At 43.8% G+C, this 24,000-nt stretch overlaps 3 protein-coding genes across 3 annotated transcripts in view; 1 reads left to right on the top strand and 2 right to left on the bottom strand.

Annotated features, from left to right (window-relative positions):
• Positions 1-23,835, top strand: part of LOC140940024 (uncharacterized) — a 28,137-nt gene extending 4,302 nt beyond the window's left edge. The window contains exons 2-3 of the mRNA XM_073388890.1: positions 21,758-22,033; positions 22,671-23,835. Coding sequence (XP_073244991.1) covers positions 21,780-22,033; positions 22,671-23,472 — 1,056 coding nt within the window. The 5' untranslated portion in view covers positions 21,758-21,779 and the 3' untranslated portion in view covers positions 23,473-23,835. The remainder of the gene's footprint in view (positions 1-21,757; positions 22,034-22,670) is intronic.
• LOC140932369 (uncharacterized protein F54H12.2-like) lies at positions 3,492-4,868 on the bottom strand. Its single transcript, XM_073381989.1, has one exon. It carries the CDS (start codon positions 4,866-4,868, stop codon positions 3,492-3,494), a length of 1,377 nt encoding a protein of 458 aa, XP_073238090.1.
• Positions 7,355-8,452, bottom strand: LOC140932362 (uncharacterized). Its single transcript, XM_073381981.1, has one exon. The coding sequence runs from the start codon at positions 8,450-8,452 to the stop codon at positions 7,355-7,357; it is 1,098 nt and encodes a 365-aa protein (XP_073238082.1).
• Positions 23,836-24,000: the final 165 nt, after the last annotated feature.

Raw genomic sequence — 24,000 nt, 5'->3', positions numbered from 1 at the left:
CCGGAGCATTGTCCACTGAGGTGCTCACCATCTCTTGCTCCATGGTGCAAATGAGGTACAATGTCTAACGCATGGTACGTTTATAGCATCGGTAGAGTTCGGACCAGAGAGTCCCTCCTTTTTGAGACATCATGATAGCGCGTCGACGTTTGACCGAATGAGCCGGTTTGGCCATCGCTCTTAAACTCTGAGCATGGGGTTTCAGCAAAGTGATGGTGTGTCGAGAACGGGGCACGGTTCCGCGGATCGTGTTCATGACCAATTCACTGATGGCATTAATCTGATCCGCATTGGCCATCCGTAACAATTGTTGTCGTTTATGATTGTCCGCTTCTCGCAACACACTCTTCAGAAACGGAGCTTGACGTTCCATGCGCCAATCCATGGTGTGATTGTTGCTTTGGGTCATCTACCGAAGGTCTATTTATGGTAAAAAGTGCTCCACACAGTTCCCCATGATAATATTGTTGCATGTGGTCGCGACACCGTTGACACAACCGGTCTACAAAATTTTTGTCGCACTCTAAAAAATAATCGTTACAACCTTTTCTTCTTCTTCTGAGCACTGTATCACTTCTAACCTTTACGCTCCCATGTGCGTTTCTCGACCTCGCAAGGCGAGAGAGCCATCGCCAACATGAGTAGCACTCTTCCACGTTGCAATCCATGATAGCAGCATCGTTTTCTGGGAGCTAACAATGTCTCTTTTATAGTTTTTTACTTTAGCATTCGTAGAGAATGTAACCCAGGCAAACCCGTTCGAGTTAACATTCGCTGAACGTCTCGTTTATTGGCTGCCCATTGAGCTGCACTGATCTTGCCCACTTTTTTCTTGCGCGTGGCCGCGTCGATAGCTTTTTTGGCACCATAGCTCGCGCCGCCACTAACGGCTCCCAGCGCTGCCGCCTTGCCGAGAGCGATGGCAGCGGGAATGAGGAACGGGAGAATACCTCCTCGTTGCTTTCGTCGTTGTCGTCTGCGTTTGGGTGGCATGATGGATCGTACAACATCTGATGAACCTTTTGCACAAGGTGTCTTGTTTTTATAGTCCCAAGGCTCGGCGGATTGCTAGCTCTTCCTCGAACGTCATGTTTGGTGGACGAACTCTTTTTTTTTTTTTTACGCTTTTCCAAAGCTTTTTTGACACCGTATTTGGCTCCACTGCTCACTGCACTCGACGCGATGGCTTTGCCTGCCATTAAAATCAGAGGAATGATTCCTCCTCGCTGGTGGGTTCGTCGTTGTGGTCGTCGTCGTTTGCCACGGCTCATGTTTTTTTTTTGTCTGAATAAGCAGGAACGTCGCCTTTTTTGTCTTTTATATCCTACCTCTAGCTCGTGCACGTGCTTGGTCACCACCGTAACCGCGTTCACCGTGTGGTGGTAGACATGAAGTAGAGAATGGCGTCGAGGTACGGTGCACGGGTGGTAGACTAAATACATTCATTGCATCTATACCATTGGCCGGGTACGAGATAATGAAATCCTCATTCTCTTGCTGCAAATGGGTTCGTTCGAGTGCTTTGTCCGTTAAGTGGGTATGTAAAGGGGGTAATGGTGGTGCAAAGAGTGAACTCACATCTGTTGGAGACAGGGTCGTGGTATTCATGCGGGTCGATAATTCAGTGTGTTGTCCTCCTTCTCTTTGCCGTCTTTGACGTTCGCGTTCTCGTTGCAGTGCGTTTTCGAACGGTAGGGACATCCGCGGGCAAGGTATGGACTTGCGCTTTACCTTCTCGCAGAGTTAAATGACTCCACAAACGGTAACGATCATCCGAGGCAGGATGGACATCCAACATCAAATAACCAAAAGGGCGCGATGTGACACGATTAAATAGTCGCAAGACTTGACGCCAACGGTCAGGAAAGGCTTGAAGTAAAATGGTCCGTATGCCCGTTTGATCTCGTGGGTTTTTGAAGGTCACAATGTAATGCGCATTGCGATTAATTGTCTTGGAGAATTTACCGGGTGGAAATAAATCTTGCGTCAAATACAGCACGGTAATGTTGCGATGATGGGAATCTTTGGTAAACAAGTCCAACACGCGTTTGTCTTGTCCTCCTTCTTCCATTAGATCATCCAAGACCAACACACCCCCTCGCGTGGGACCAAACCATTTTGTCAAATGACTAGCGTCCGGTAACCCGCGATGAAATCGAATCCCATCCTCTTTTTGCATACGCTCGAACCTGGGTTGCCATCGGTCATACGCATACACCATGGTTTTGGGTTTGACTTGAAACACGTTCAAGTATCGTAACCATTGTTCCACCAAGTTGCTCTTGCCACTGCCCGAGGGTCCGGCAATGATCACACCACTTGGTTGTCGTATCATCCTTCCCACGGACGAGGTAGACGTCTGTAATGACCCGTGGCACCTTTGGCTCCCATTCGTTTATACCGTTTATCACGTCCCAATTTATAACCGATTTTGGCCGCTTTGGTCAACACGCCAATGATCCCGCGCCCGTTTTGAGGAAATCGCCATCGTTCGGAGATTCTCAAGGGTTTTCTTTTTTTTCTTCTTCTCGGCATACCGTCCAATACTCGCTGTATAATCGAGGAGACGCTGACTGAATGAGGTGTTCCATACATTCCCTTAAATACGATTCACCCATGGTGTCCATGTACGCTTTAAGGGACGCCCATTCTCTATCTTGAGCCAATTGTCGGGATAATGTCCAATGATACCCATCCCAAGCATCATTGCCTCGGACGGTTTGGACGCGTTCGATGGGATGCAACCACCAATAAAGAGATTCTTTCAAAATGAACGCATCGATCACGCGCTGCACATCGCCGCGTGTAATCATGATGAAAAAATGACACCTCTTGTTGCTGGACTTGCCTTTTTGTTTCTATGATGATAAGACACTACACACATTTGACAAGTAAATCACGTTTTTATTACATTTTATTACAAAGCAGAAAGGCCTGGCGGCTCAAATTACTTTGCCCGTCTGGTCGGGCATCCACTTCATCTTGTAATTCGCGTTTAATCACCCGTTTCAAGTCTTGGGCTACTTTATGATCATTCAACACTAAATTATCGGTACTCCAACGTGCCAAAAAGTCCTTATAGGACTGTCCTTGCGCTCTGGCTTTCAGGAAAAATAATGCATAATGGCCACAGGTCTGACTATCCATGGCTTGCAGGGTAATGTCACTGCGGGTTAGGTACTTCCATTGACTCCACCACTGGTGCAACTCTGGATTTTTGTACACGTGCAAGGGTAGACCATAACTGTCAAAGATTTCGCACTTGTTTTGTTCTGTCCACATGCCCAACCAATGTTGTCCGGGTTCACCCGCTGGATCCGTGTTGACAATGTAGGCCGCGCGGACGGTTTGGGGAGGTGATGGGGGTAGCTTATCCGCTGGGTACACACCATGAAACACGCGTCGTAATTGAGGATCGTCTAATGCCAAGGCCCGCAACACAGTATCGCTGAGCGCCACAAACTCCATGGCTGGCTTCTTCTGAGACCTGTTCAGCCGTTGATGTTGTACTTTATACCTCCCAGATGATTAATCTCGTACGCGTTTTCATACTCGCTCCACACCAACACAGTGATGTTGTGATTGACAGCGGCCCTGAAATCAATCACCAGTCGCACATTGCCCGATTGACGGGGGTTGCGATACTGAGGGTCATCGGCTTTGCCGCTTGGCACATTGTTGAACATGAACAACGTGCAGTTGTTCCCCTGTCCCCAATCACTGGGCAACAGCATGGGAATCTTGTCTTCATTGTAGGAACCCATGGCTTGTAGAAAGCGATCGTAGCCCAGCAGATCTTCATAGGCTTGATCTCCTGTTAGTTCTAGGGTTCTGTAAGGATATTCTTCTCCATTCAAACTCTGTCGTACTTGGGTGACCCCAAACTTTTCAAAGGCAAAGGGGTATCTTTGTAGGTCTCCATTGAAGGCATTGGAATGCAGCAACCCCACTATCACTCGATCGGGAAATCGACCCACAAACACATTGTCTTGTTCCCACTGGGTAGTTCTTCCATCAAAGGAGAAGGTGCGGATTTCACTTCGAACCACTGGGTAGCGCACAATCTCTTTTCGCAGTTGTCTTTCTTTTTGCAGTCTGACATAGACACTCGCGTTCAAGGTCACTTTTCGCATTAGTAAGGTGACTTTGATGTCATCATTATGAATGGCAGGAAATTTCTTGGCAACCAAGGTCCCTTTGTTGGGAGTACCCATCAAGTAGACAGAGTTGGGGTTCAGAAACAATTCAAAGTCCAGCTGCACACCGGGCACCAAACATTTACCCGTCTTGAGGGGTGGTAAATGGGGACGGATGATAAAGGTGTGCCAATTTTCGCTCAGCAACCGGCTGGTCAAGGCTCGCAATTCTGTATTTCCACTCCAAGCAGCATTAGTAGGGACATCGGAATTGGCACCTGTGGCTCCCATTTCTTCAATCACATTGAGTTGATTCACCCAGCCTTGAGGGGCTAACTTGGTGGCTCCTTCTTCTCGGTTGTAATTTACTAAGGTTTCCAGGTAGGCTCTGTAATGGTAGGTATTGCTCTGTTCAGTCATGAGGACGCCATTCATGCTCATGGTAATATCTCGAAAGATAGAGTGGGCAAAATTGTTGACGCAGTAGGTGTTTCTGGTATTGTTACCATCGGAAGCGGCCAAATCGGCTTTTAATCCTAGATACCCAGTAGCAGGATCAGTCAGACGTACTTTGACTTGGAAACGGAGTTCGTTGAGATCATAATAATCTTCCGAGGCCGGGATGGAAAACGTGATGGGTTGTATTCCCGTTAAGGCAGGTTGAAACGTCACGTCCCGGGAGGCTTCGTACCGGTAATCCACATCTGGGACATCAAACAAATTGAGCGACATGTTTTTTTTGTCAGTCCCAAGTCCACTATGAGAGTGAAGACGATCAACGTCGTTTCCTTTTTATAGCGTTTCGCGTCGAGCCATGGTGAGCAACCAATTTGGGTCCTCCTGGTAGGTAGAGGGGATCATCCATGGATAGCGCATTCGCGTGGACTTGCCAAAGATAGTTCCTCCTTTCATACGTTGCTTCACCCAGCGTTCTATCATCTCATTCTCTGAGGTCGCTGACGCAAACCTCATGGGATTACGCATTCGCATGAGGGTGGACTTGCCAAAAATCGTTCCTCCTTCCATGGTCTTCTTTCGCGCCTTTGCTCGAGCATTCGCTCGGGCCATAGTTCTCGCCCACTGTACGGACTCTGGGTACTGACCAAAGATCGTTCCCCCTTTCATGGTCTTCTTTCGCGCCTTTGCTCGAGCAATCGCTCGGGCCATAGTTCTCGCCCACTGTACGGATTCCGGGTACTGGCCAAAGATCGTCCCTCCCTTTTGATAGGGTGAAATGAACCGGCCTCGGGCCCGCTGAAGTCGAATACGATTTTGCGTTTTGAGAAATCCTCCAATGCGTACCATGATTCACAGTCCAAAAATATCCTTTACGCGTTGACTGGCTCTTTTATAGGTATTTTTAGCGGTTCGATTGGCTTTGTTTTTTCCCACTGTCCAGGCCAGAGCGGGGGCTTTGCGTTTCAAGCCGCGTTTAATTTGCTCTCCTCGATTCGACAAGGTGTCAGCCAAACTCAGTCCTTGTTGGATATCTTGGAGTCCCGCTTGGGCTTGCTGCACGATGAGAGGACCTGCTAGTTTGATCAAATCTTCCGCCAATCCTTTTCCTTCTTGGGTCGTCACCACGGGTGTGTGGTAGCGCGTTAAACTACCTCCTCGCATCTCTGTTCTGTTTTTGTATGGTCTTCACGCAGGTGTGCGTGGTGGTTTTTATAGCTGTTTGAGACCTATCGTCACCAGAGTTTTGCCTGGGGGTAAAATGGTTAGGGGTCCAGCAGTATTGGCAATCTCCACTTCCAAGATATCCAATTGGTTGCTTCGCACTTTGATCCATTGATGGTGCAGGGGTTCCGCCGTACTTTCTCCCTCGCCGGTTCTCAACAATTGCACTTCCCGCAATAGGGGAAACTTGCCACTACCCACGATGGAGGATTCCACCAGGTCGGAGTACACCATGACCGTGCGTTTGCGGGTCCCCACTGCTTTTTCAAAGGAGGTATTCAGGTTGTTAAACTGCCATTCCACCATCCTAGACAGATGAAGCCTCTTATTTTTCACTACAAACATGAGATCCATAACCTCATTGCTCACATCAGTCGGTTGCGTCCCGATATAATGCTCACCATTCCAGTTGAACGGTGTGCGATAGGAGGCACCGCTTGGCGAGGTCCGGCTATCGTACGTCACTGTAGGGTAGGTAAATTGCAGATTGGGGCCCAATTTATGTTCTGCCCAACCTTTGGGTTTTTCGACGAAGCCAAACGTTTCTGCTACCCCTAGATCCAGGGAAAAGGCGCTCGTGGCTCTGGTCTTGGTGTTGTTGAACAACTCTCCTTCAGGCACAGCATGCAAAATCAGGGCATTGTCTTTCCAGCTCATCATGGGCATCCAATTCTTTTTTAAGCTGACTATAGGTTTGTCATCTCCATCATAGGTCTCGGCATAATCTTTTTCGTACATGAGTTTTTGCATAGTCATGTTGTGCACTTCTTGCATCACGCGTCGCCAAAACTCATTGCCAGAGGTCACAGAAAGCTGGGCACTCATAATATCTTCTAATTCCACAGTATACTCCTTGGGCTTAAGACTGTAACGTAGATACCCTGAAGTGGATGGGTTGCCCGTATCTGTCCATTGGCGCGTCAAGTACGTGACGCTAAATTTGACGACTTCGGTATGAGGATCCGTGGCAATGACGGCATTGCTCTGCCCTCGATCTGGGACGGTCAGAGACATCAACGAGGCATGCCATCCCTCGCCCGGCAAGATGAGACGTTCGGGCAGACGGACCTTGAAACTGTTGTTGGCATTTTTTGGAAACTCGTCGGTTGCATCGCTGATGAGCGTGAGACGTTGAATTTTACTCATGATGAGGATACTCGTCTAAGGGTGCGTGGAAGTCCTTTTATAGCCACTGAGCCACTTTCTGTTTGCTACGAGGAACCCATCCCACTAAGGAATTGAAGGTTGATTGTTTTGGATGAAAGCATACTTGCTGAGCAATGTTGGGAAAGGCCTGCGCTAATTCCATCAGGGTCAAGCAAGTTTTTGGTTGGCGGGGTTTTTTCTTCTTCATGGGTGGATGACGACCAGCGCGCCGACGATGTTTCTTTTGGGCTGCCGTGTAAGAACGAAGAGCTTGTTGACCAAAGGCGACCCCAGCCATTCTGTTGACTTTGGCTCGTCTTTGTTTCGCGGCTTCTTTGTTAATGAACTTCATTATCTCGGCCTCATCCATGTGGGGTGACGTGTAACTGGCTTCAGTTGGTATTGAGTCCAGAAACCGTGCCCTTCTTTTTGTACGATGTCTTGTTTGTTTTCTTCGCACCATGGGCTGGAATCCAACTATCGTACTTGGCCGGCCAGCCTTTCCAACGCACTAACACGTTGCGTCCTTTACGTTTCAAGACTTTTTCGACCCGAAATAACGAGTCATCCGACACTTGCACCTTTTGCACATCGTGTTCGTAAAAGGTACCTTTTATAGGCGTACCGTCCCATTCACTGAGTCGATAGGTCACGATGGGATGTCGACGTACATGCGTGACCACAAACACTTCTTCTGTCCATCCAGGTAGATAGCCTTTTTGAAAGGGTCGATGTTTCTTGTTGAGGCGTACGCGATCACCCACTCGACATTTGGGAGGTGGTGTCTTTTGTTGTAAGCGTTTACCGTAGAGTCTGTCCCAAACCTCGGGCACGGTTTTTTCCGTGACTTGATGCGGAGCCATGCCAATACTCCGATGATAGGATTGATTGTACGAGTGGATTAACGGTTGTAACACGTCCACATACCGTAACGTATTGTGCGCCGTAAAGTAGCGATACATCCGCTGTTTTAACGTGCGATGCCATCGTTCCACCACGGAGGCCTTACTATCCCCATACGTTGAAAAATGATCCCAGTCGTGTTTCTTGAACCAAGCTTGCACCCCAGCATTATAAAATTCTTTGCCTTGATCCGTCTGCACGCGAAGTGGTTGTCGAGGTGAGGCTTGTCGGCGAATTCCTTCCAACCCTCGTATCATTTCTTTACTGCTTTTGGATTTGATAGGGATGGCCCACGCATACTTGGACAACACATCAATCACAGTCAGCAAATATTTGTTGCCCTTATTCCATCGACTGAGTTTTTGCATGTCCACCAAATCCATTTGCCATTGTTCGTCTCTGTCAAACACCAGGGTGGGAGTAGTAGGGAAACGACTCCGTCGGGGTTTGTGCAACGTATAACTGAGCACGGATTGCAGAATGTGTTGCGCTTGAGGAGTTTTCAATTTGTGGGCTTTGGCAAAAGAGTCTACCCCACCCAAAGCCCCTCGTTCATGGGGATTCTCGTAAGCGCGTGCTAACGACATAGCACACTGACACAGATGGCTTAAGAGCCTTTTCTTTAATAGTTTTTTTCCATCTTTTCTTATTGTAACCAATAACCCACCAACTCCATCAATGAGGGTAATTGAGACCCAAATTGATCTTCAATGGTAAAATACCACTCTTTGGCCAGGGAAAACTGTTTTAACCAGACCACATACGTGACAAATCGAGCCCAAGTGATGACCTGCGTCTCTTTAAAGACTTCCACCGGATCTCCCCAATTATGCAAAACAGGTTGGCGAGAATATTTTAAGAATAAACGAGTGCAAAGAAAACGAATTAAACGCCAACGCAAAAGACGCCACATTTTTTTTTCTTTTTAAAAAACAAACTTTAATCAACAACTCACTATATACATTTTTTATTAAGCAAAACTAGCTCGAAGTTCATTCCATAAAAAGACGGGTCTAAAAATATGATATTGACGCGTATATTCATTGTCCTCATCATAATATCGAGTCAATGTCTTGTCTCCAATGATTCCGTGAGATACATGATAACCGGTCAATAACCTATCATAATGATACTTGCATGCTCTTGGACGGTAGATAGATTCCACCAGATATCCAAACACATGGATTTTGTAAAAAGGAAGATCAGTTCGAGGAAACATGCCTTCGTGACTAGAGGCTACACGATATAATTTTCGTCTTCCCATCAGGTTACAATGTTCACATCGAAATTGATTCAAACCCAAAAAGTCCCCATTAAGTACAAGAATATTTTCAAATGTTTTCATGCTCGTCAATCTATTTCCACAATCCCAACATAGTAGATCCTCTAATGGACATAATTGTTGATGCAAGGCTTTCCATCCCATCTCATTCCGTGCGTGGACCATCGGTCGCCAATAAATACGTTCTTGAATAAAATGGGGTAACTTTTTCCAGGGCAATGTCTCATCAAAAATTGACTCCATGAACTTTCACAGGTGGACCATAGTTGGATAGTCCCGGATACAAGAATGAGCAGCCGCTGCGCGGTCCACCACCGCCACCGTCTTCGCGCGGACCGCCGCCGTCTTCGCGCGCGCCGTCTTCGCGCGGGACGCCCCAGCCTCCTGTTTTCATCAGATTGTTTCTTTTTTCCTCCATGTCTGCTTTCAAGGTGGTAAAGTACTGATGATAGGCCATCTTTTTGCAAGCTTCCTTGTGTTCTTGGGCTTTTCGTTTCGCTTCTTCTCTATTGGCTGGGACGGGTAACTGCTTGAATTCAAATCTCATTTCATCTTGCCAAGCAGCATTCTTGTTGGTGAAGGGTTCATCAAACCACTGGAAGTAAGGACATTTCAATTCTTTGGTCCAGTTGTTGCAGCTCAAGTACAAGCGATTCGGGTTGGCTTCGGATTGACTCAGTTTCAAGACGGGGGTGAAATGGCAGTAACACTGTAAAATGCCCCAACATTCCATTACATCATGACTGGGTAGTGTATAATGCAGTGCTTGTACATAAGCATCGAGATGATTCCCAAAGAGGAACACGGGACAATCGATCTCGGGGCAAAACAAGACTTCTTGTTTTTCAATCTCATCGGGTGGTTTTTTCCGAGTGAGAGGTTTCAAGTGGAAGGGACAAGTGAGCAAATCCACCACGGCTAAAGGTGCACGAGGAGGACTTCCAATCTCAGGAATCTTGTCCACCTCTGCCATCAATGCTTGAATGGCTGCATCTTTTTCTTCCACCCATTGCCCATCTTTCATCACAAAATTCTTTTCCACCACGATGGGTTCGGGTGTTTCTTTGGCGGGATCCGTCTTTAAGGCAGAATCTGTTTCCCATTTGGGTTTTTTCTTCTTTTGAGTTTTTTCTTTGGAGTCTGGTTTATCTTTCTTGGCATATTTTCGCTTCACGGGTGGAGCCTCGACAGTGGTGGGTGACTGCATGATGCAGCTGATAAAATTGGCGAGTGGCTCTGAGACTATATAAGCACGATCACCTGATCTTCAACCAATCATTTATTGTTTCAACGCGCTAGCGGAACAACTGGATTGACTGGTTTTAACCCGTTTGTACTGGTTTAACTTGTTTTTTAAAAGAAACCTGTTTAACATGTTTTGCAAAACGAGTATATTACTAGTGATTCTCAGTCATTTCTTCATTCTAACCATGGCTTCCTCCAATCCTTCTCCAGATGCTGCCAAAACATGGACACATTTCAGGAATTTTGTGGAGAAAAAACACGAGTTTGTAGAAGAACCCATGGAACATCCAGCGGGTGAAAAATATACCATTGTGACGGGTGGAGCCCAAGGAGCAGATGAATATGCTGAACGCTTGGCTTTGGCGTATGAATGTCGATTGGATATTAAAATAGGACCCAATCATCCCAGAGCTAAATGTATTAGTCCCATTCAACCCACTGAAGCCGACCTTTATCATGCTCATGAATCCATCAAACGAGCCAACCAAACGCTCCAGCGTAAAAGTCCTATTGGTACCGCTACTTATTTTGAAGAATTAATGGTTCGAAATTATTTTATTGCTAGACAAGCTTATGCTTTGTATGCCTTTGGGTACTTAGACGCCAACAAGACGACGGTCAAAGGAGGAACGGGTTGGACCGTTCAACTGGCTTTGGATATGGGGAAACGCGTGTACCTGTTTGACTTGACGGACAACCAGTGGTACGAGTTTATCTATTATCATCTACAAAACGGTTCGTATGTGAAAAAATGTCAATTTCAACTCTTGAAAAGTGCTTGTTCCCTCACTCTCTATGATCATGTGGGGATTGTAGGATCGAGAAACTTTACAGAACAAGGTAAAAAGGAGATGAGACATCTTTTTCGACGAACCTTTTTAAGATGAACAACAAGAAAGTTCATTTTTGTCCACAAGTCGATGTCTATCAACCAACGGGGCAAGCCATCCTGTTACAAAAACAAGCTTTACGAGATGAATCGACCAATCGGGTGGTCTCCTTTTTTCAACAAAGACGTATAAAACTCCGACAACTCATGCATGAACGTCATTTGGCCAGAAAACGTCGACGCGCAGAACGAGCTCAAGCGAATGAAAGATTATTACAAGACTCTTCATCAGAGTGATTTTCCCTCTTGGGAAGATTACATGTTAGAAAGAATCAAGCGAGGATTGGCTGCAGGGTATACCTTTGACGAGTGTTATACGCATTGGTTAGAAGATTTTTCCCAGACCTTGCACCGATTGAGTAACGAACTGCATGGACAAACTACTGATCCAGCATCCACTCAGTAATTACTCGAGTTACAAAGAGTTTATTCGCGATTTGATTCAAGACGCCATTTCCAGACATGGATTGACGTTTGACAATCTAAATTACGATTTGTATCGACTCAACGGACAAATCTACAATGAGTTAACCAAAGAAGTGTTTAACACTGCTCAAGGAGGGAATCGCGTTCTTACCGGTTATGTACATACTTCAAGATAAAAATTTACAAGATAAACTCTCAACCACTGGTTGGGCAAGAGATTGGGTGTGGAGTGTTGCTTATGTGATGATTCACAAATTTGCTATGGATAAAAATGTACACTTAATCCCTCCTAGTGTGGAAGCCTGGAGTAAACAATGGTATACTTATCGAGGGAATATTGCAGATACTCTGATGGAACTGTTACCCAAACTCACCTTTCATGACATCCATGAAGAATGGCAATGGAAAATGGCCGAAAACCAACATCCCAGTCCGCAAGAATGGGTCGGCAACATGGACTTTTGTTGGAATTTTATGCGACCCAAAGATTCTGTCATTGAAGCTTTATTGTGTTTATTTTCTTTCAATTTAAACAAATATGGTACCTATGATTATGAATATTTGGGATTTTCGCATCGAGAAGTGGATCAATTATTTCATTGGCAACGAGATATTCAATAAAACACATTTTGTTGAACTGCTTTTATTGTGTTTTTTAATGGTACAAACGTGGGCCTTCTCACCTGCACCCCTTCAAGCCACATAAAGAAATCCTTCCATCCTTACTACACCCTAAAACTCTTACATTTTGTAAAATCAACGCAGATGCTAAAAAGAAATCGGTCAATGTCCCTTTCCTGTTCGACCACCACTTTGTTTTCTTCTCAGAATGGCGTCCATTTTTTTCCAATTGTTGTTTGCTTGTTGGGAAGAAATCACTAGCGAGTCGTACTCACACACGGACCGTGAACATGTTCCACTTGGAAAAAGAAGAAACCAGGCTCGTCTAGGATCGGTAAAGTTTTCCTTCTCCGTGCGTGAATTGAACTCGCAACTCTTCGTGTAACTCCACGTGGTGCAAACGAGGCAATCGGGAGTCGCGAGTTCAATTCACGCACGGAGAAGGAAAACTTTAGCTTTCTTAGACGAGCTTGGTTTCTTCTTTTTCCAAGTGGAACATGTTCACGGTCCGTGTGTGAGTACGACTCGCTAGTGTTTTCTTCCCAACAAGCGAACAATCATTAAAAAGAAATAGACGCCATTCTGAGAAGAAAACAAGATGGCGGCTGCAAGGTAAGAGATGCCGACGGTGAATATCTTTCTTTTTAGGATGTAAAATAATTTTTTGAGAGTTGACCCGAGTTGATGCAAGTCTAATGTAACTTTTTTATTCTATTTCGGGTACATTGAAGCCGATGCTAGTTGATGCGAGCCTGGACTTGCGGACCGAGTTGATTTAAGCACGAGTGAAAGATAACGCGCGCAAACTATGGACTACTTAAATTTACATACGGAGTTTTAGCTATTCCGTAGTAGTATAGGTGGGATCGCGTGCAGTGAATGCAGATCCAGAGGTTATGAGTGCGAGCCGGACCTGAAACTTCTTTTACTTCTTCTTCTTCTCTCTTTAAAAAAAAAAAAAAAAAAAAAAAGCAAAAAAAAAATCTCGAAAAAAAAAACCTAGAAAAAAAAAAATCCTAGAAGAACAAAAAAAAAGAAGAAGAAAAAAGATAGAAACAGAAAAAAAAAAACCCTAGAAGAAGAACAACAAAAATCTAGAAACAGAAAAAAACTAGAAAAACAAAAAAAAAAAAGAAAAAACCTAGAAGAACAAAAAATCAAGAAACAGAGAAAAAACTCGAGAAGAAAAAAAAAAAAAAAAAAACCCTAGAAGAAGAAAAAACCGGTTTCAAAATGGGGTTGAAAAAAATTTCGATTTTTTAAAAATCTAGTTCAAAACCTGTTTTAAAAAGTAGTTTAACCTGTTTCCAAGCCTGGTTTGATATCTGCTTTTAAAACAACTGGTTTCAAACCGGTTGAAACCGGATCTCCACCAATCACTGATGGTGGTGTATCACGTGGTTTGTTCTATATAAGTGGGCGTCAAGCACCGCAAACTTCAAATCGTCGAGGTTGCTCACCAAAAATGAAAAGATCGTGGGAAGACACGTGGGGCGACGAAGATGATGATGAGCTTCTTTATAGAGCGATGGACGAGTGGGAGAGAACGGGACAAATCGGAGGTGCTGCCAGAAAGCCGTTGTTTGCGTTTGACATGACTATAGTTGGACCGAGAAAAAACTGGAAAAATGTGGTGAACCAAACGCAGTTTTGCGCTCAACTTCGCCAACTGCGTGAACCAGTAGCAGAGGAAAACATTGGCAACGAACTAACAGAAGCTCTCTATCAAGCCATCGAGAGAGAATTACGCAGAGAGGACAGACATCCCAATGATTGGGTAAATTTCAGCATTACTGCGCACGGATTCACGCACGCTTATCAAAGCATCAATTTTACGGTGGGTGAATTTTTAAACAAGACACTACGTTTGAATGAACTTTTGGAAAATTTAGCTGCGAAGCTCAACAGTAACGAGTCCTTTGATCACAATCAATCATTTGAAGTCGATGTTGTATTTGTCAAGACACCGCAACGTGGTCGTGGCAGAAAAAACAGAAACCCGGGCCAAAGATGCCTAGATAATGAAAATAAACGTAAACGATGCATAATTCCTATAAAAAATAGGGATGATCTATGCTGTCCCCGAGCCATCGCGACCATGATTGCTCATTGCAGACGAGAGGAGTGCAATGATGCCTTATTTCATTGGCGATACATGAAAGAGGGAAAGGCGGTTCAAGAACAAAAGGCCCGTGAACTTTGTCAACTAGCTGGCGTCAAGCCGGGACCGTGTGGAATTCAGGAATTGCAAAAATTCCAAGAGTATTTGCAACCGAACTATCAATTGATAGTCATGTGTCGCACGAAACCCTTTTTTTTAATTTTTAAGGGTCCTCCTGCCCCTCACGAGATCAAGATTATCAAGTCCGATGATCATTACGATGGTTGTACGTCGTTTTCTGCTTTTGTTAATCGTTCTTATTGGTGCTCGCTATGCGAGAAAGGTTTTAATATAGACGATGCTAAACATCACCCTTGTGAAGGTCGCTCCTGCCATTCATGCAACCGAACAGATTGTCCCAATTACAAACGGAATGGACATCCTACCTTGATCTGTGATTGGTGCCATTGTCGATTTTATGGAGCCAATTGTTTTCAGCATCACCTCACAACGAAGCAATGTCAGTCACATAAGACTTGTCTGAAATGCTATGCACATTATAATGTGATCAAAGGCAAGCGTCATCGGTGCGGATTTGCGACCTGCCCTTCTTGCAGGCAAGTGGTGGACATTAGAACCCACAAATGTTTCATACAGCCTCACGTGGAGAAAGAATCCCAACCCGAAATGGATGAAGAGGGGAACGAAAAACAACCACTACCTCCACCCCTGTTCGTGTGGGCCGATATAGAGGCCATGCAGTTAGCCGACAGGCAGTTTGAACCCAACATGTTGTGCTACAGGACCAGTGAAAGCGAGAACATTGTCACCCGCAAAGGCAAGGACTGTGTGAAAACGTTTTTACATGATTTGGACGATTTGACGGACATACCAAATGATGACCGTGATAGGCAGGTTATTGTCATATTCCATAACCTAAAGGGGTTTGATGGTGTATTTCTTATAAATGAACTGTACAAGCAAAAACGTACCGTCGAAAATCAGCTAACCATCGGATCGAAAGTCTTAGCATTTGAGAGCGGGACCCTAATGTTTAAGGACTCCTTGTGTTTCATACCATTTCCGCTAGCGGCCTTTCCACAAACTTTTAACTTGAATGAGTTAAAAAAGGGATTTTTCCCTCATCAATTTAACCTACCCCACCACCAAGAGTATGTGGGTCAAATTCCCGACATCGAGTTTTTTGACCCTGAGAGTATGTCCGACAAGAAAAAGAATGAGCTACAACGATGGCATGAGGAGCAAGTGAAACGTGGAGTGCAATATCATTTCCAACAAGAAATGGAGGAATATTGCCACTCAGATGTGCAGTTATTACAGGCTGGCTGTGAGGCGTTTGCGGCCGAATTTGCCACTGTAGCGGGGTTTAATCCCTTCACGAAATGTGCCACCATCGCGTCGGCGTGCAATTTATACTGGCGAAAAACACACCTTGGGCCAAATACCATCGCGGTACAACCTCTAAAAGGTTGGCGTGGAAACAATGTCAATCATTCTAATAAAGCATTACAATGGCTTTATTATGAGGAAGATCGTATCCTAAAAAAAAATGCCAGTGCAGATCACATTAAACATGTCAGAAACGGGGGTGAGCAGTGCGTCACGACGTCCACAGATTCCTACTTTGTAGACGGTTTCAATCCTGCAACAAAAACTGTTTATGAATTCAACGGGTGCTTTTGGCACGGCTGCCGAACCTGTTATAGCAACAATCGACACTGTAAGCATGCGGTCAATCCCGACCGTACCATACAAGAGTTGTACAGAGCGAAAATAGCTAAGGAAGATGCACTCAGAACGGCAGGATATCATGTGGAAGTGATGTGGGAATGCCAATGGGATGATTTATGCAAGACCAATCCTTTTGTCAAGAACTTCATATCCGACCTAAAATTGGTGGAACCACTCGAACCTCGACAGGCATTCTTTGGGGGCAGGACTGGGGCGGTGGCCCTCCATGCGGTGGCAGGGGAGGGGGAGGAGATACGTTATGTGGATTTTACCTCCCTCTACCCCTGGGTAAACAAGAATTGTGTTTACCCCATCGGACATCCCTCTATCTTCACCAACCCACGCAATCAAGACATCAATGACTATTTTGGACTGGCGACCGTGGACATTATTCCACCCTCACATCTCTTTCACCCAGTCCTGCCCGTCCGGAGTGGGAATAAGCTCATCTTCCCACTTTGCAGTGCGTGCGTGCAGATTGAGCAAATGAATCCTATGCTGTTGAGAAGTAGTACTTGCTGCCACACGTACGAAGAACGTACCTTAAGAGGAACATGGGCTACGCCTGAAATCCAGAAAGCCGTCGAAAAGGGGTACAGAGTAGTTAAGATATATGAAGTGTGGCATTTTGGACCAAACCAGAGACGAGAGGGATTGTTTGCACAATATGTCAACACGTTTCTCAAATTGAAACAAGAAGCGAGCGGTTGGCCTGCGGAAGTGGCAGATGACCCTGAAAAACGTCAAGATTACATTGCGAATTATCGCCGACATGAGAACATTCAATTAGACCCCGACAAGATTGAGAAAAATCCAGGCAAACGAACGACCGCGAAATTAATGCTGAACAGTTTTTGGGGGAAGTTTGGGGAAAAGCCGAATAAGCCAAAGACCGTGACGATCACGCAACCCTCACAACTGTACCCCTATTTGTTCTCGTCGAATTTTTCATTAAAAAATCTGCGCATATGCACGGAAGATGTCCTCGAAGCGGTATTTACCGAAGTCGAAGACAATGTTGTGCCCAGTGCAAAGACAAACATTTTCATCGCTTGCCTCACAACTGCGTGGGCCCGACTCAAACTGTACGAAGCCTTGGATACGTTGGGAAAGCAGGTCTTGTATTACGACATCGATTCGGTTATCTATCGGTGGAAACCTGGACAGACCTCTATTGCCATAGGGGACTACCTTGGAGAGATGACTGACGAATTACAAGGGGATGTGATTACGGAGTTTGTGTCGGGAGGAGCTAAAAACTATGGGTACAAAACCCGCCAGGGCAAAACCGAATGCAAAGTAAGAGGGTTCACCCTGAATGTACGTGGAAAACAAGTGTTGAATTTTAACACCATGAAAGCGAACATTTTAGCGGAAATCGAGGATCCCCAGGAAGAGAGGCGTGTCATCAAAGTGACCAATCCTAATTATTTCAAAAGAGACACAACCCACAAGACCATCAAGCTTGTGAATCAGACCAAACAATACAAAATGGTTTTTGACAAGCGGGTCATTGATCGTGACACAAAAATGACCTACCCCTTTGGGTACCGAGTGTTAACAGAACCCGATCGAGAAAATGTGTAAAAGAGTTCTTGACTGGAATCGAATCTGCGAACCGAGTCCATCTGACTGATCACACTCTGCTCCAACCAAGCAAGAACTTTCTAACCAGTACCGGCGATGGGTACCAAACCACCGCTTTTCCAGGTGATTTTTTGGGCTGACTTTGTAAACTTTTTAAAACAAAATGGGCGTGACGTTACTAGGAGGTCACACATGTCCCGCTTGTAATCAAGGCATGACATCGTAACATTGTATTAAAACCAACCAAGTGATTTTTATTGGCAATACAGTGTGTGATTTCTTGACTTCCGGTCGCGCGGTCATTTCCGGGGGTCTGGGGAGTCACTTCCGGTCGCGCGGTCACTTCCGGGAGTCTGGGGAGTCACTTCCGTGTCACTTCCGGGGTCTGGGAAGCAGTTAAGCGTTGCTGCTTTCTGATTGGTAGTCGCCAAGGTCACGTGACCGTTTGACGTCATAGAGTGTGACGTCATAGAGTGTGACGTCATAAATTGTTCTGCCAGTAGCCAATCAGCACTCAGCTGTCATGACGTCACAGCAATCGCATCACTCACTGGGATTTTTCGTGACTCTTACATGAAGTACCATCTCATTTTCAGGACATTTATGACGTCATGAAAATGCTGGATTCTGATTGGCTGAAACCTGTCACGTGACCTAAATACTCGATTCTGATTGGCTCTGGGTTATATTAACCACTATCACTACTTACCCAGCAGAGGAAAAAAACTTTATTGGAACAAGCAGCATTTTGGCATGACATTAAAGTCGTGTAGGCTTACCATCCCCTCTTATTGCTCCGATCTCGAGTACATTCACTTTACTACGTCATTTCCGTCACCATCGGTTGAGGTGCACAGCGAACGAAAGCGCTATCTCGAAACCGTAAATTTCGGTCGCCGAAAATGAATTTGAACGCTTTTTTATGCCGTTTTCCTACATTATTTGGCAAATACATAAGAATTCTAGATCAGGTTAGTAAAATCAGGCGATTTCATTCAATTCCATTTGAGTTTCAGGGATTCGAAAATCGGCCCCAAATTTGTTTCCTCCCTTTCCGTATTTTATACTGTAAGCCGATCTTGCGAGCCCTCAGTCTCTTGGTTTGCGGTCAATAGAATGTGTAACGAAACTGTAACGCGATCAAAATAACTTTTCGACGGGTTTTGATGTTCTAACAACAAACACATCTCCTCTGTACCCTGTGATAGTGTGCTCAGTCTTTTTGGTGTTTTGTACACTTCGTTTCATGCCTGTGCATGAATCTCGCCATCATTGTTACTGCCTTTTTTCACGGCTGACCGGCTTCAGTGAAGTGCCTTATTAATCAGCAATTACAGGATGTTTTTAGTAGTCCCATTGATCTTCTTTCACTTCTATCTCACAATACTCCAACTCTGCTGATTCATCCAAATCATGCAGGACCAGGTTCTTCTTAATCTATAAAACCTAGGCTCTCATCATCTATAATATCATATCACTATCATTGTCATCATCCTTGTCTGGTTTATCCAGGCAGTCTCTTTGTTTGTAAATGACACAAGCAGCAGCATTTGTTAAGTTTGCTTGAGTTGCTTACAGTGCAACTACTCGAACCTTAACAGGGGCACTTGAAAGAATATCAAACAATCAAAACGTTTTTTGAAAACAAAAGATTCTCAAGATTTTTGCAAACGGACTAGTAACATTCATGAATTTGAGTGTTGTTTCCTGAGAGGTCAGGTAAATTCAAACAGTTTTAAGTCTTCAATGGTTGCATAGTTTATTGGCCTGTTTGCAAAAAAAAAAACTTCAGAATCTTTTGTTTTCAAAAAACATTGTGATTAGATAATCTTTTTCCAAGTGTGCCAGTTCCAGTGGTTGCACCGTAAAGAGTTGTTTCTAATGATAAACAATTATTGGATGAGGTTTTTGTTATATCCGGAATTATAATCAAGGTGGAGGGGAGTGTTATCAGCTGAGCCAATGGCCAAGGCTGATAACAGTTACTGAGAGTTTTACTAAAAAGAGGCCCGGAGACCTACAGCCTATGGCCCGGCAGCCCGCTGTGCCCCACAGAGGTCCAGTTTGAATATTCAACAGATGTTTTGTTCAGCAGTAAATCCACAGACATGCACAGATGTGCTTCTGATATAGGCCTGAGAAATGGACATCGATGAGTCTGAATTTGTTTACCCAACATTTTAGTCAACCGTTGTAACCGATGCATAAACAGACATGTCTCGCGTAGTATAAAAAAGGATTTGCAGTTAAAAAAGCAGAGGGAACTAATTGACTTAAATGAGATATCAGAAGATGTGTGACTCCATTAGTGAGTCACATGAACTGAACTTTTTTTGGTTACTAATCGTGCAAATAATAGTCTATAACTTTGATATAGTACCCTTGATTTCCATCATCTCCCAGGTGCATTCTTTGATCCTCTGCAAAGAGAGGAGGGATGAGTGTGGCTTCATTTTCCCAAACAGTGGCTGGTAATTTAGCCTATTGGTATAGAAGCCAGTTGTTCAGATTTTCAGGGAGTGGTCAGTTAGAGTTTGACCTGAGTCTCGCTGTTAAGCCCGTTTACAGCCTGGAATAAGTTTATTGATTTACAAGCAAGATTTGACGTTGTTAACTTGAAATCTTATAACTTTTCAAGTTGGTATCCCCACTTAACAAGACCTTGATTCTTCCGGGTATCACGAAAATCAAATCTAATAATTGTTTCATCATCCATTGTTTTGAGGAAAATAATGTATGACAAACACATGGTCACATGGAACACAGTCAGAATCATGCATTGCACCCACAACCTACAGAAAAGTGAGTTCTGCAAGCAGATAACTGACTAATCTTTAAGTTGCGCTGAGTTCCAGAATAAATGGTAGGATGCCAATTGTGTTTGTACAGATATTTGTCTAGTTCCAGCGGTAAAGAAAGTAGTGTCCAGTAGCCCAGGGCTAGTGGATTTTGCTATCGGGCTAGAGAATTCTGTTCTTAACTTGCCCAATGAGCAAGTGAAGTTTTTTGAGGAATTCAAATTACAGAAGAACTGTGAAATCAACCTGCTCATCAAAACGCTTTCAGATAGTTGAAATTATGTTTGGGCTAGTAAATGTTAGCTTCAGCTTACCCGAATGGCAAGCTGTAAAAATGACTTTCTTTGCACCCTAAGTTCAAATACTTCCAAATTGGTGATTTCTCCTTCCAGAACAAACTATTGCCATTCATATTCCTGGAATGTCTTCTGCCTAAGATGCTGTGAAAGCAACAGTTTGTCAAACTTTAAATCTTTGGTGGCAAAACACGTCATGTATGGCACTCTATTAGAACATGTTTTTTTGTCTTGTGTCCACACTTGGATACAACCAACGGGATTGATAATCAATATTATTGTAATATTTATAATTTCCCTGACCACCTTAAAACATGTTAAGAAGGAATCTATCAGGAAATTGAGTAATTTTAATTTTGAGAGGACAAAAACCTTGTACCAAAATAAATTAAACAATATCGCATTCTTTTTTACACTTTTTAAGGGCTATAGAAGTAATCAGCTGTGTGTAATAATACCAAAGAAAATTTCTTATGAGAGCCCGAGAAAATAAATGTCAAATTTAACAAAATGACATCTTACACAAGAAAATTTTAGAATTTTGGCTCTGTTTTCAGAATTCTTGTGAAAATTCACATTTATTTTCTCGGCAACCTCGTTCTCAGGGTTCTCTCCTACCCACCCTACGGAGCGAGAGGGTAGGGTGGGTAGGTGATAACCCTGAGAACGAGGTTGTTCTCTCGGGCCCCCGTGCGAAATAGTTTTTGGTCTTATCATAAATAACTAATTATATCTATAGCCCTTGAAAAATGTAAAAAAAAGAATGCGATATTGTTTAAATATTATTCTGGTACAAGGTTTTTGTCCACTGAAAATTAGAATTACTCAATTTCCTGATAGATTTCATCTTTATATATTTCACTGATAGTATTTCTAATTTTGATGTACTTTTCAGAACCAATGTGCCCAAAGAAATTATGGCTTTCCGTGATTTTCCATTTCCCTTAGAGTGGAGCTCATACTTGAGTCATCAACAAGTTCTCAAATACTTAGAAGATTATACCAGTCATTTTGACTTGTACAAATACATTCAGTTGAATTCTGTTGTAAACAGTGTCCGTCCATTGATAGGTGAAGACAGTCACCAGCCTCTGTGGGAGGTTGTTGTTACAGATGTTGATACAAAAGAATCTCAAGTTTTACTTTTTAATGCTGTTATTGTTTGCAATGGGTAAGTTGAATTTAATGTATAATGTGTTCCATAGTTAATGGAGGTGACTGGTTATGAAGCCCGGCAAACATCAAAGGAGCAAACAAAGATGCCAAGATTTATGTTAGAAGGTCCACGACCCTGCACAATCTTTTGTTTTGCGTTCATACGTTATGCATGAATTACGTAACCAGCACGTTTCTATTGGTTAGTCCCTCAGTACGGAGTAAACAACTATTGTGTTTTGTGCAGGGTCAAGGCCAAAAAAGAGAACAAAAACATACAACAAAGAACTTTGTCGGGTTTCATAACCATTCCCTCTATTAACTATGTGTGTTCTTAACAATACATCCTTGTTTTGCAGAAACACCCCACCTTTTCAAAAAGGTTTGTAATGCTTGTTGTAATTTATTTTAAGGGTTAAAGAATACAGTGCACCCTGTTCTGTAGCCTGTGAACAGGCTCTGATACCTTTATACAAATAATAATGGACAGTTTCATTTGTCCCAACCAACAGGTCAAATTAATTTTCTCCGGTTAACTCCTCCTTATTTTTTACTCCACTTTCTGCCTTCATGCCGTACTCCACTATCTGAACGCCTGGAACAGGCTTTTATCAAGAATACATATAATTTCATTTGAATCGTTTTTCCTACAGACATTATTCTATTCCTCGTTTGCCAGCAATTCCTGGTCTGGAGTCTTTCCCTGGAGTTGTTATGCACAGTCATGATTATCGACATCCTGAAGTATTTGCCGGAAAACATCTGGTTATTTTGGGTGCTGGGCCTTCTGGTGTAGATATTTGTCTCAACGTAGCAAACTGTGCAGAAAAAGTTTACCTCAGCCATAAAGGAAGTCTTTGCTCCACACTTCCAGAAAATGTGGAACAACAAAGGCCAATAATGTCTATCAGCGTGGATGGAACAGTCCTGTTTGAGGATGGACAAGAGAGGAAAGTTGACTGCATCTTATTGTGCACTGGTTACATTTTTTCTTTTCCATTCCTGCATGATGACTGTAGTATTCAGGTCAGGAACAATCGGGTGACTCATTTATACAAACCCATTTTTAATACAAAATACCCAACACTGTCTTTCATCGGAGTGTGTTCCCTTTCCTGCGGATTTGCACGTTTTAGTCTTCAAGCTCAATACATTGCATCAGTGTTAAGTGGACGAAAGAGCTTGCCATCTGAAGATCAGATGAATGCTGATGAAGAAAAAGATTTTCAGGAGAGACTCTCACTTGGTATGCCTGAACACCATGCTCATCGTACAGGAACAAGGGGAGATTATAACGGTGTCATTGCACAGCTGGCTGGAGTTGATCGACTGAGTCCACTTTACGACAACCTTTTTAAATACGTGCTTGAGAAAAGGAAGTATCACGTGATGGATTACACGAAAGACAATTATAAGGTTAATGCTGACGGAACATGGACAAGTCAATTGTTTTAGGTTCTGGGGGCAGGGCTACTCAACAAAGTTTTATAGAGGGAGGCTCCGACCCGAGGTCCAACCCCTTAGCCTTTTATATACTATTTTTGACAGAAATGGTACTCCTTCTATTGACAAAATCGTGCCCTGTTCACATAAGGTGGAACCTCGATTTAACAAACCTCTATATAACGAAGGCCTCGGTATGACGAACGATTTTCCTCAGCCCGACCAAAATTACAGTAACATGTATGGAACAGAACTTCTATTTAACGAAATCCTCGTTATAACGAACACAATCCACAAGCGGAAAAGTAACATTTACCTCGATATAATGATATAACGAATAAATGTCAGCATGTGATAAAACGTGAATACCAAACAGACCAACAAGGATAAAATTTATGTGTCTTGAGTTTCTAGTGCTGTAGCCATGTATAGCTCGGTTCTAAAATGCTACCGTAAAATTCCAAAAATAAACCCCGGGGCTTATATTTTTCAAAGGCCCTCTTTGGGGGCTTATATTCGGAGCGGCTAATGAACGGAGGG

Source organism: Porites lutea, chromosome 1 (assembly GCF_958299795.1).
Source record: "Porites lutea chromosome 1, jaPorLute2.1, whole genome shotgun sequence".
NCBI classification, from domain to species: Eukaryota; Metazoa; Cnidaria; class Anthozoa; order Scleractinia; family Poritidae; genus Porites; species Porites lutea.
This window is presented reverse-complemented; position numbering and strand designations above follow the sequence as displayed.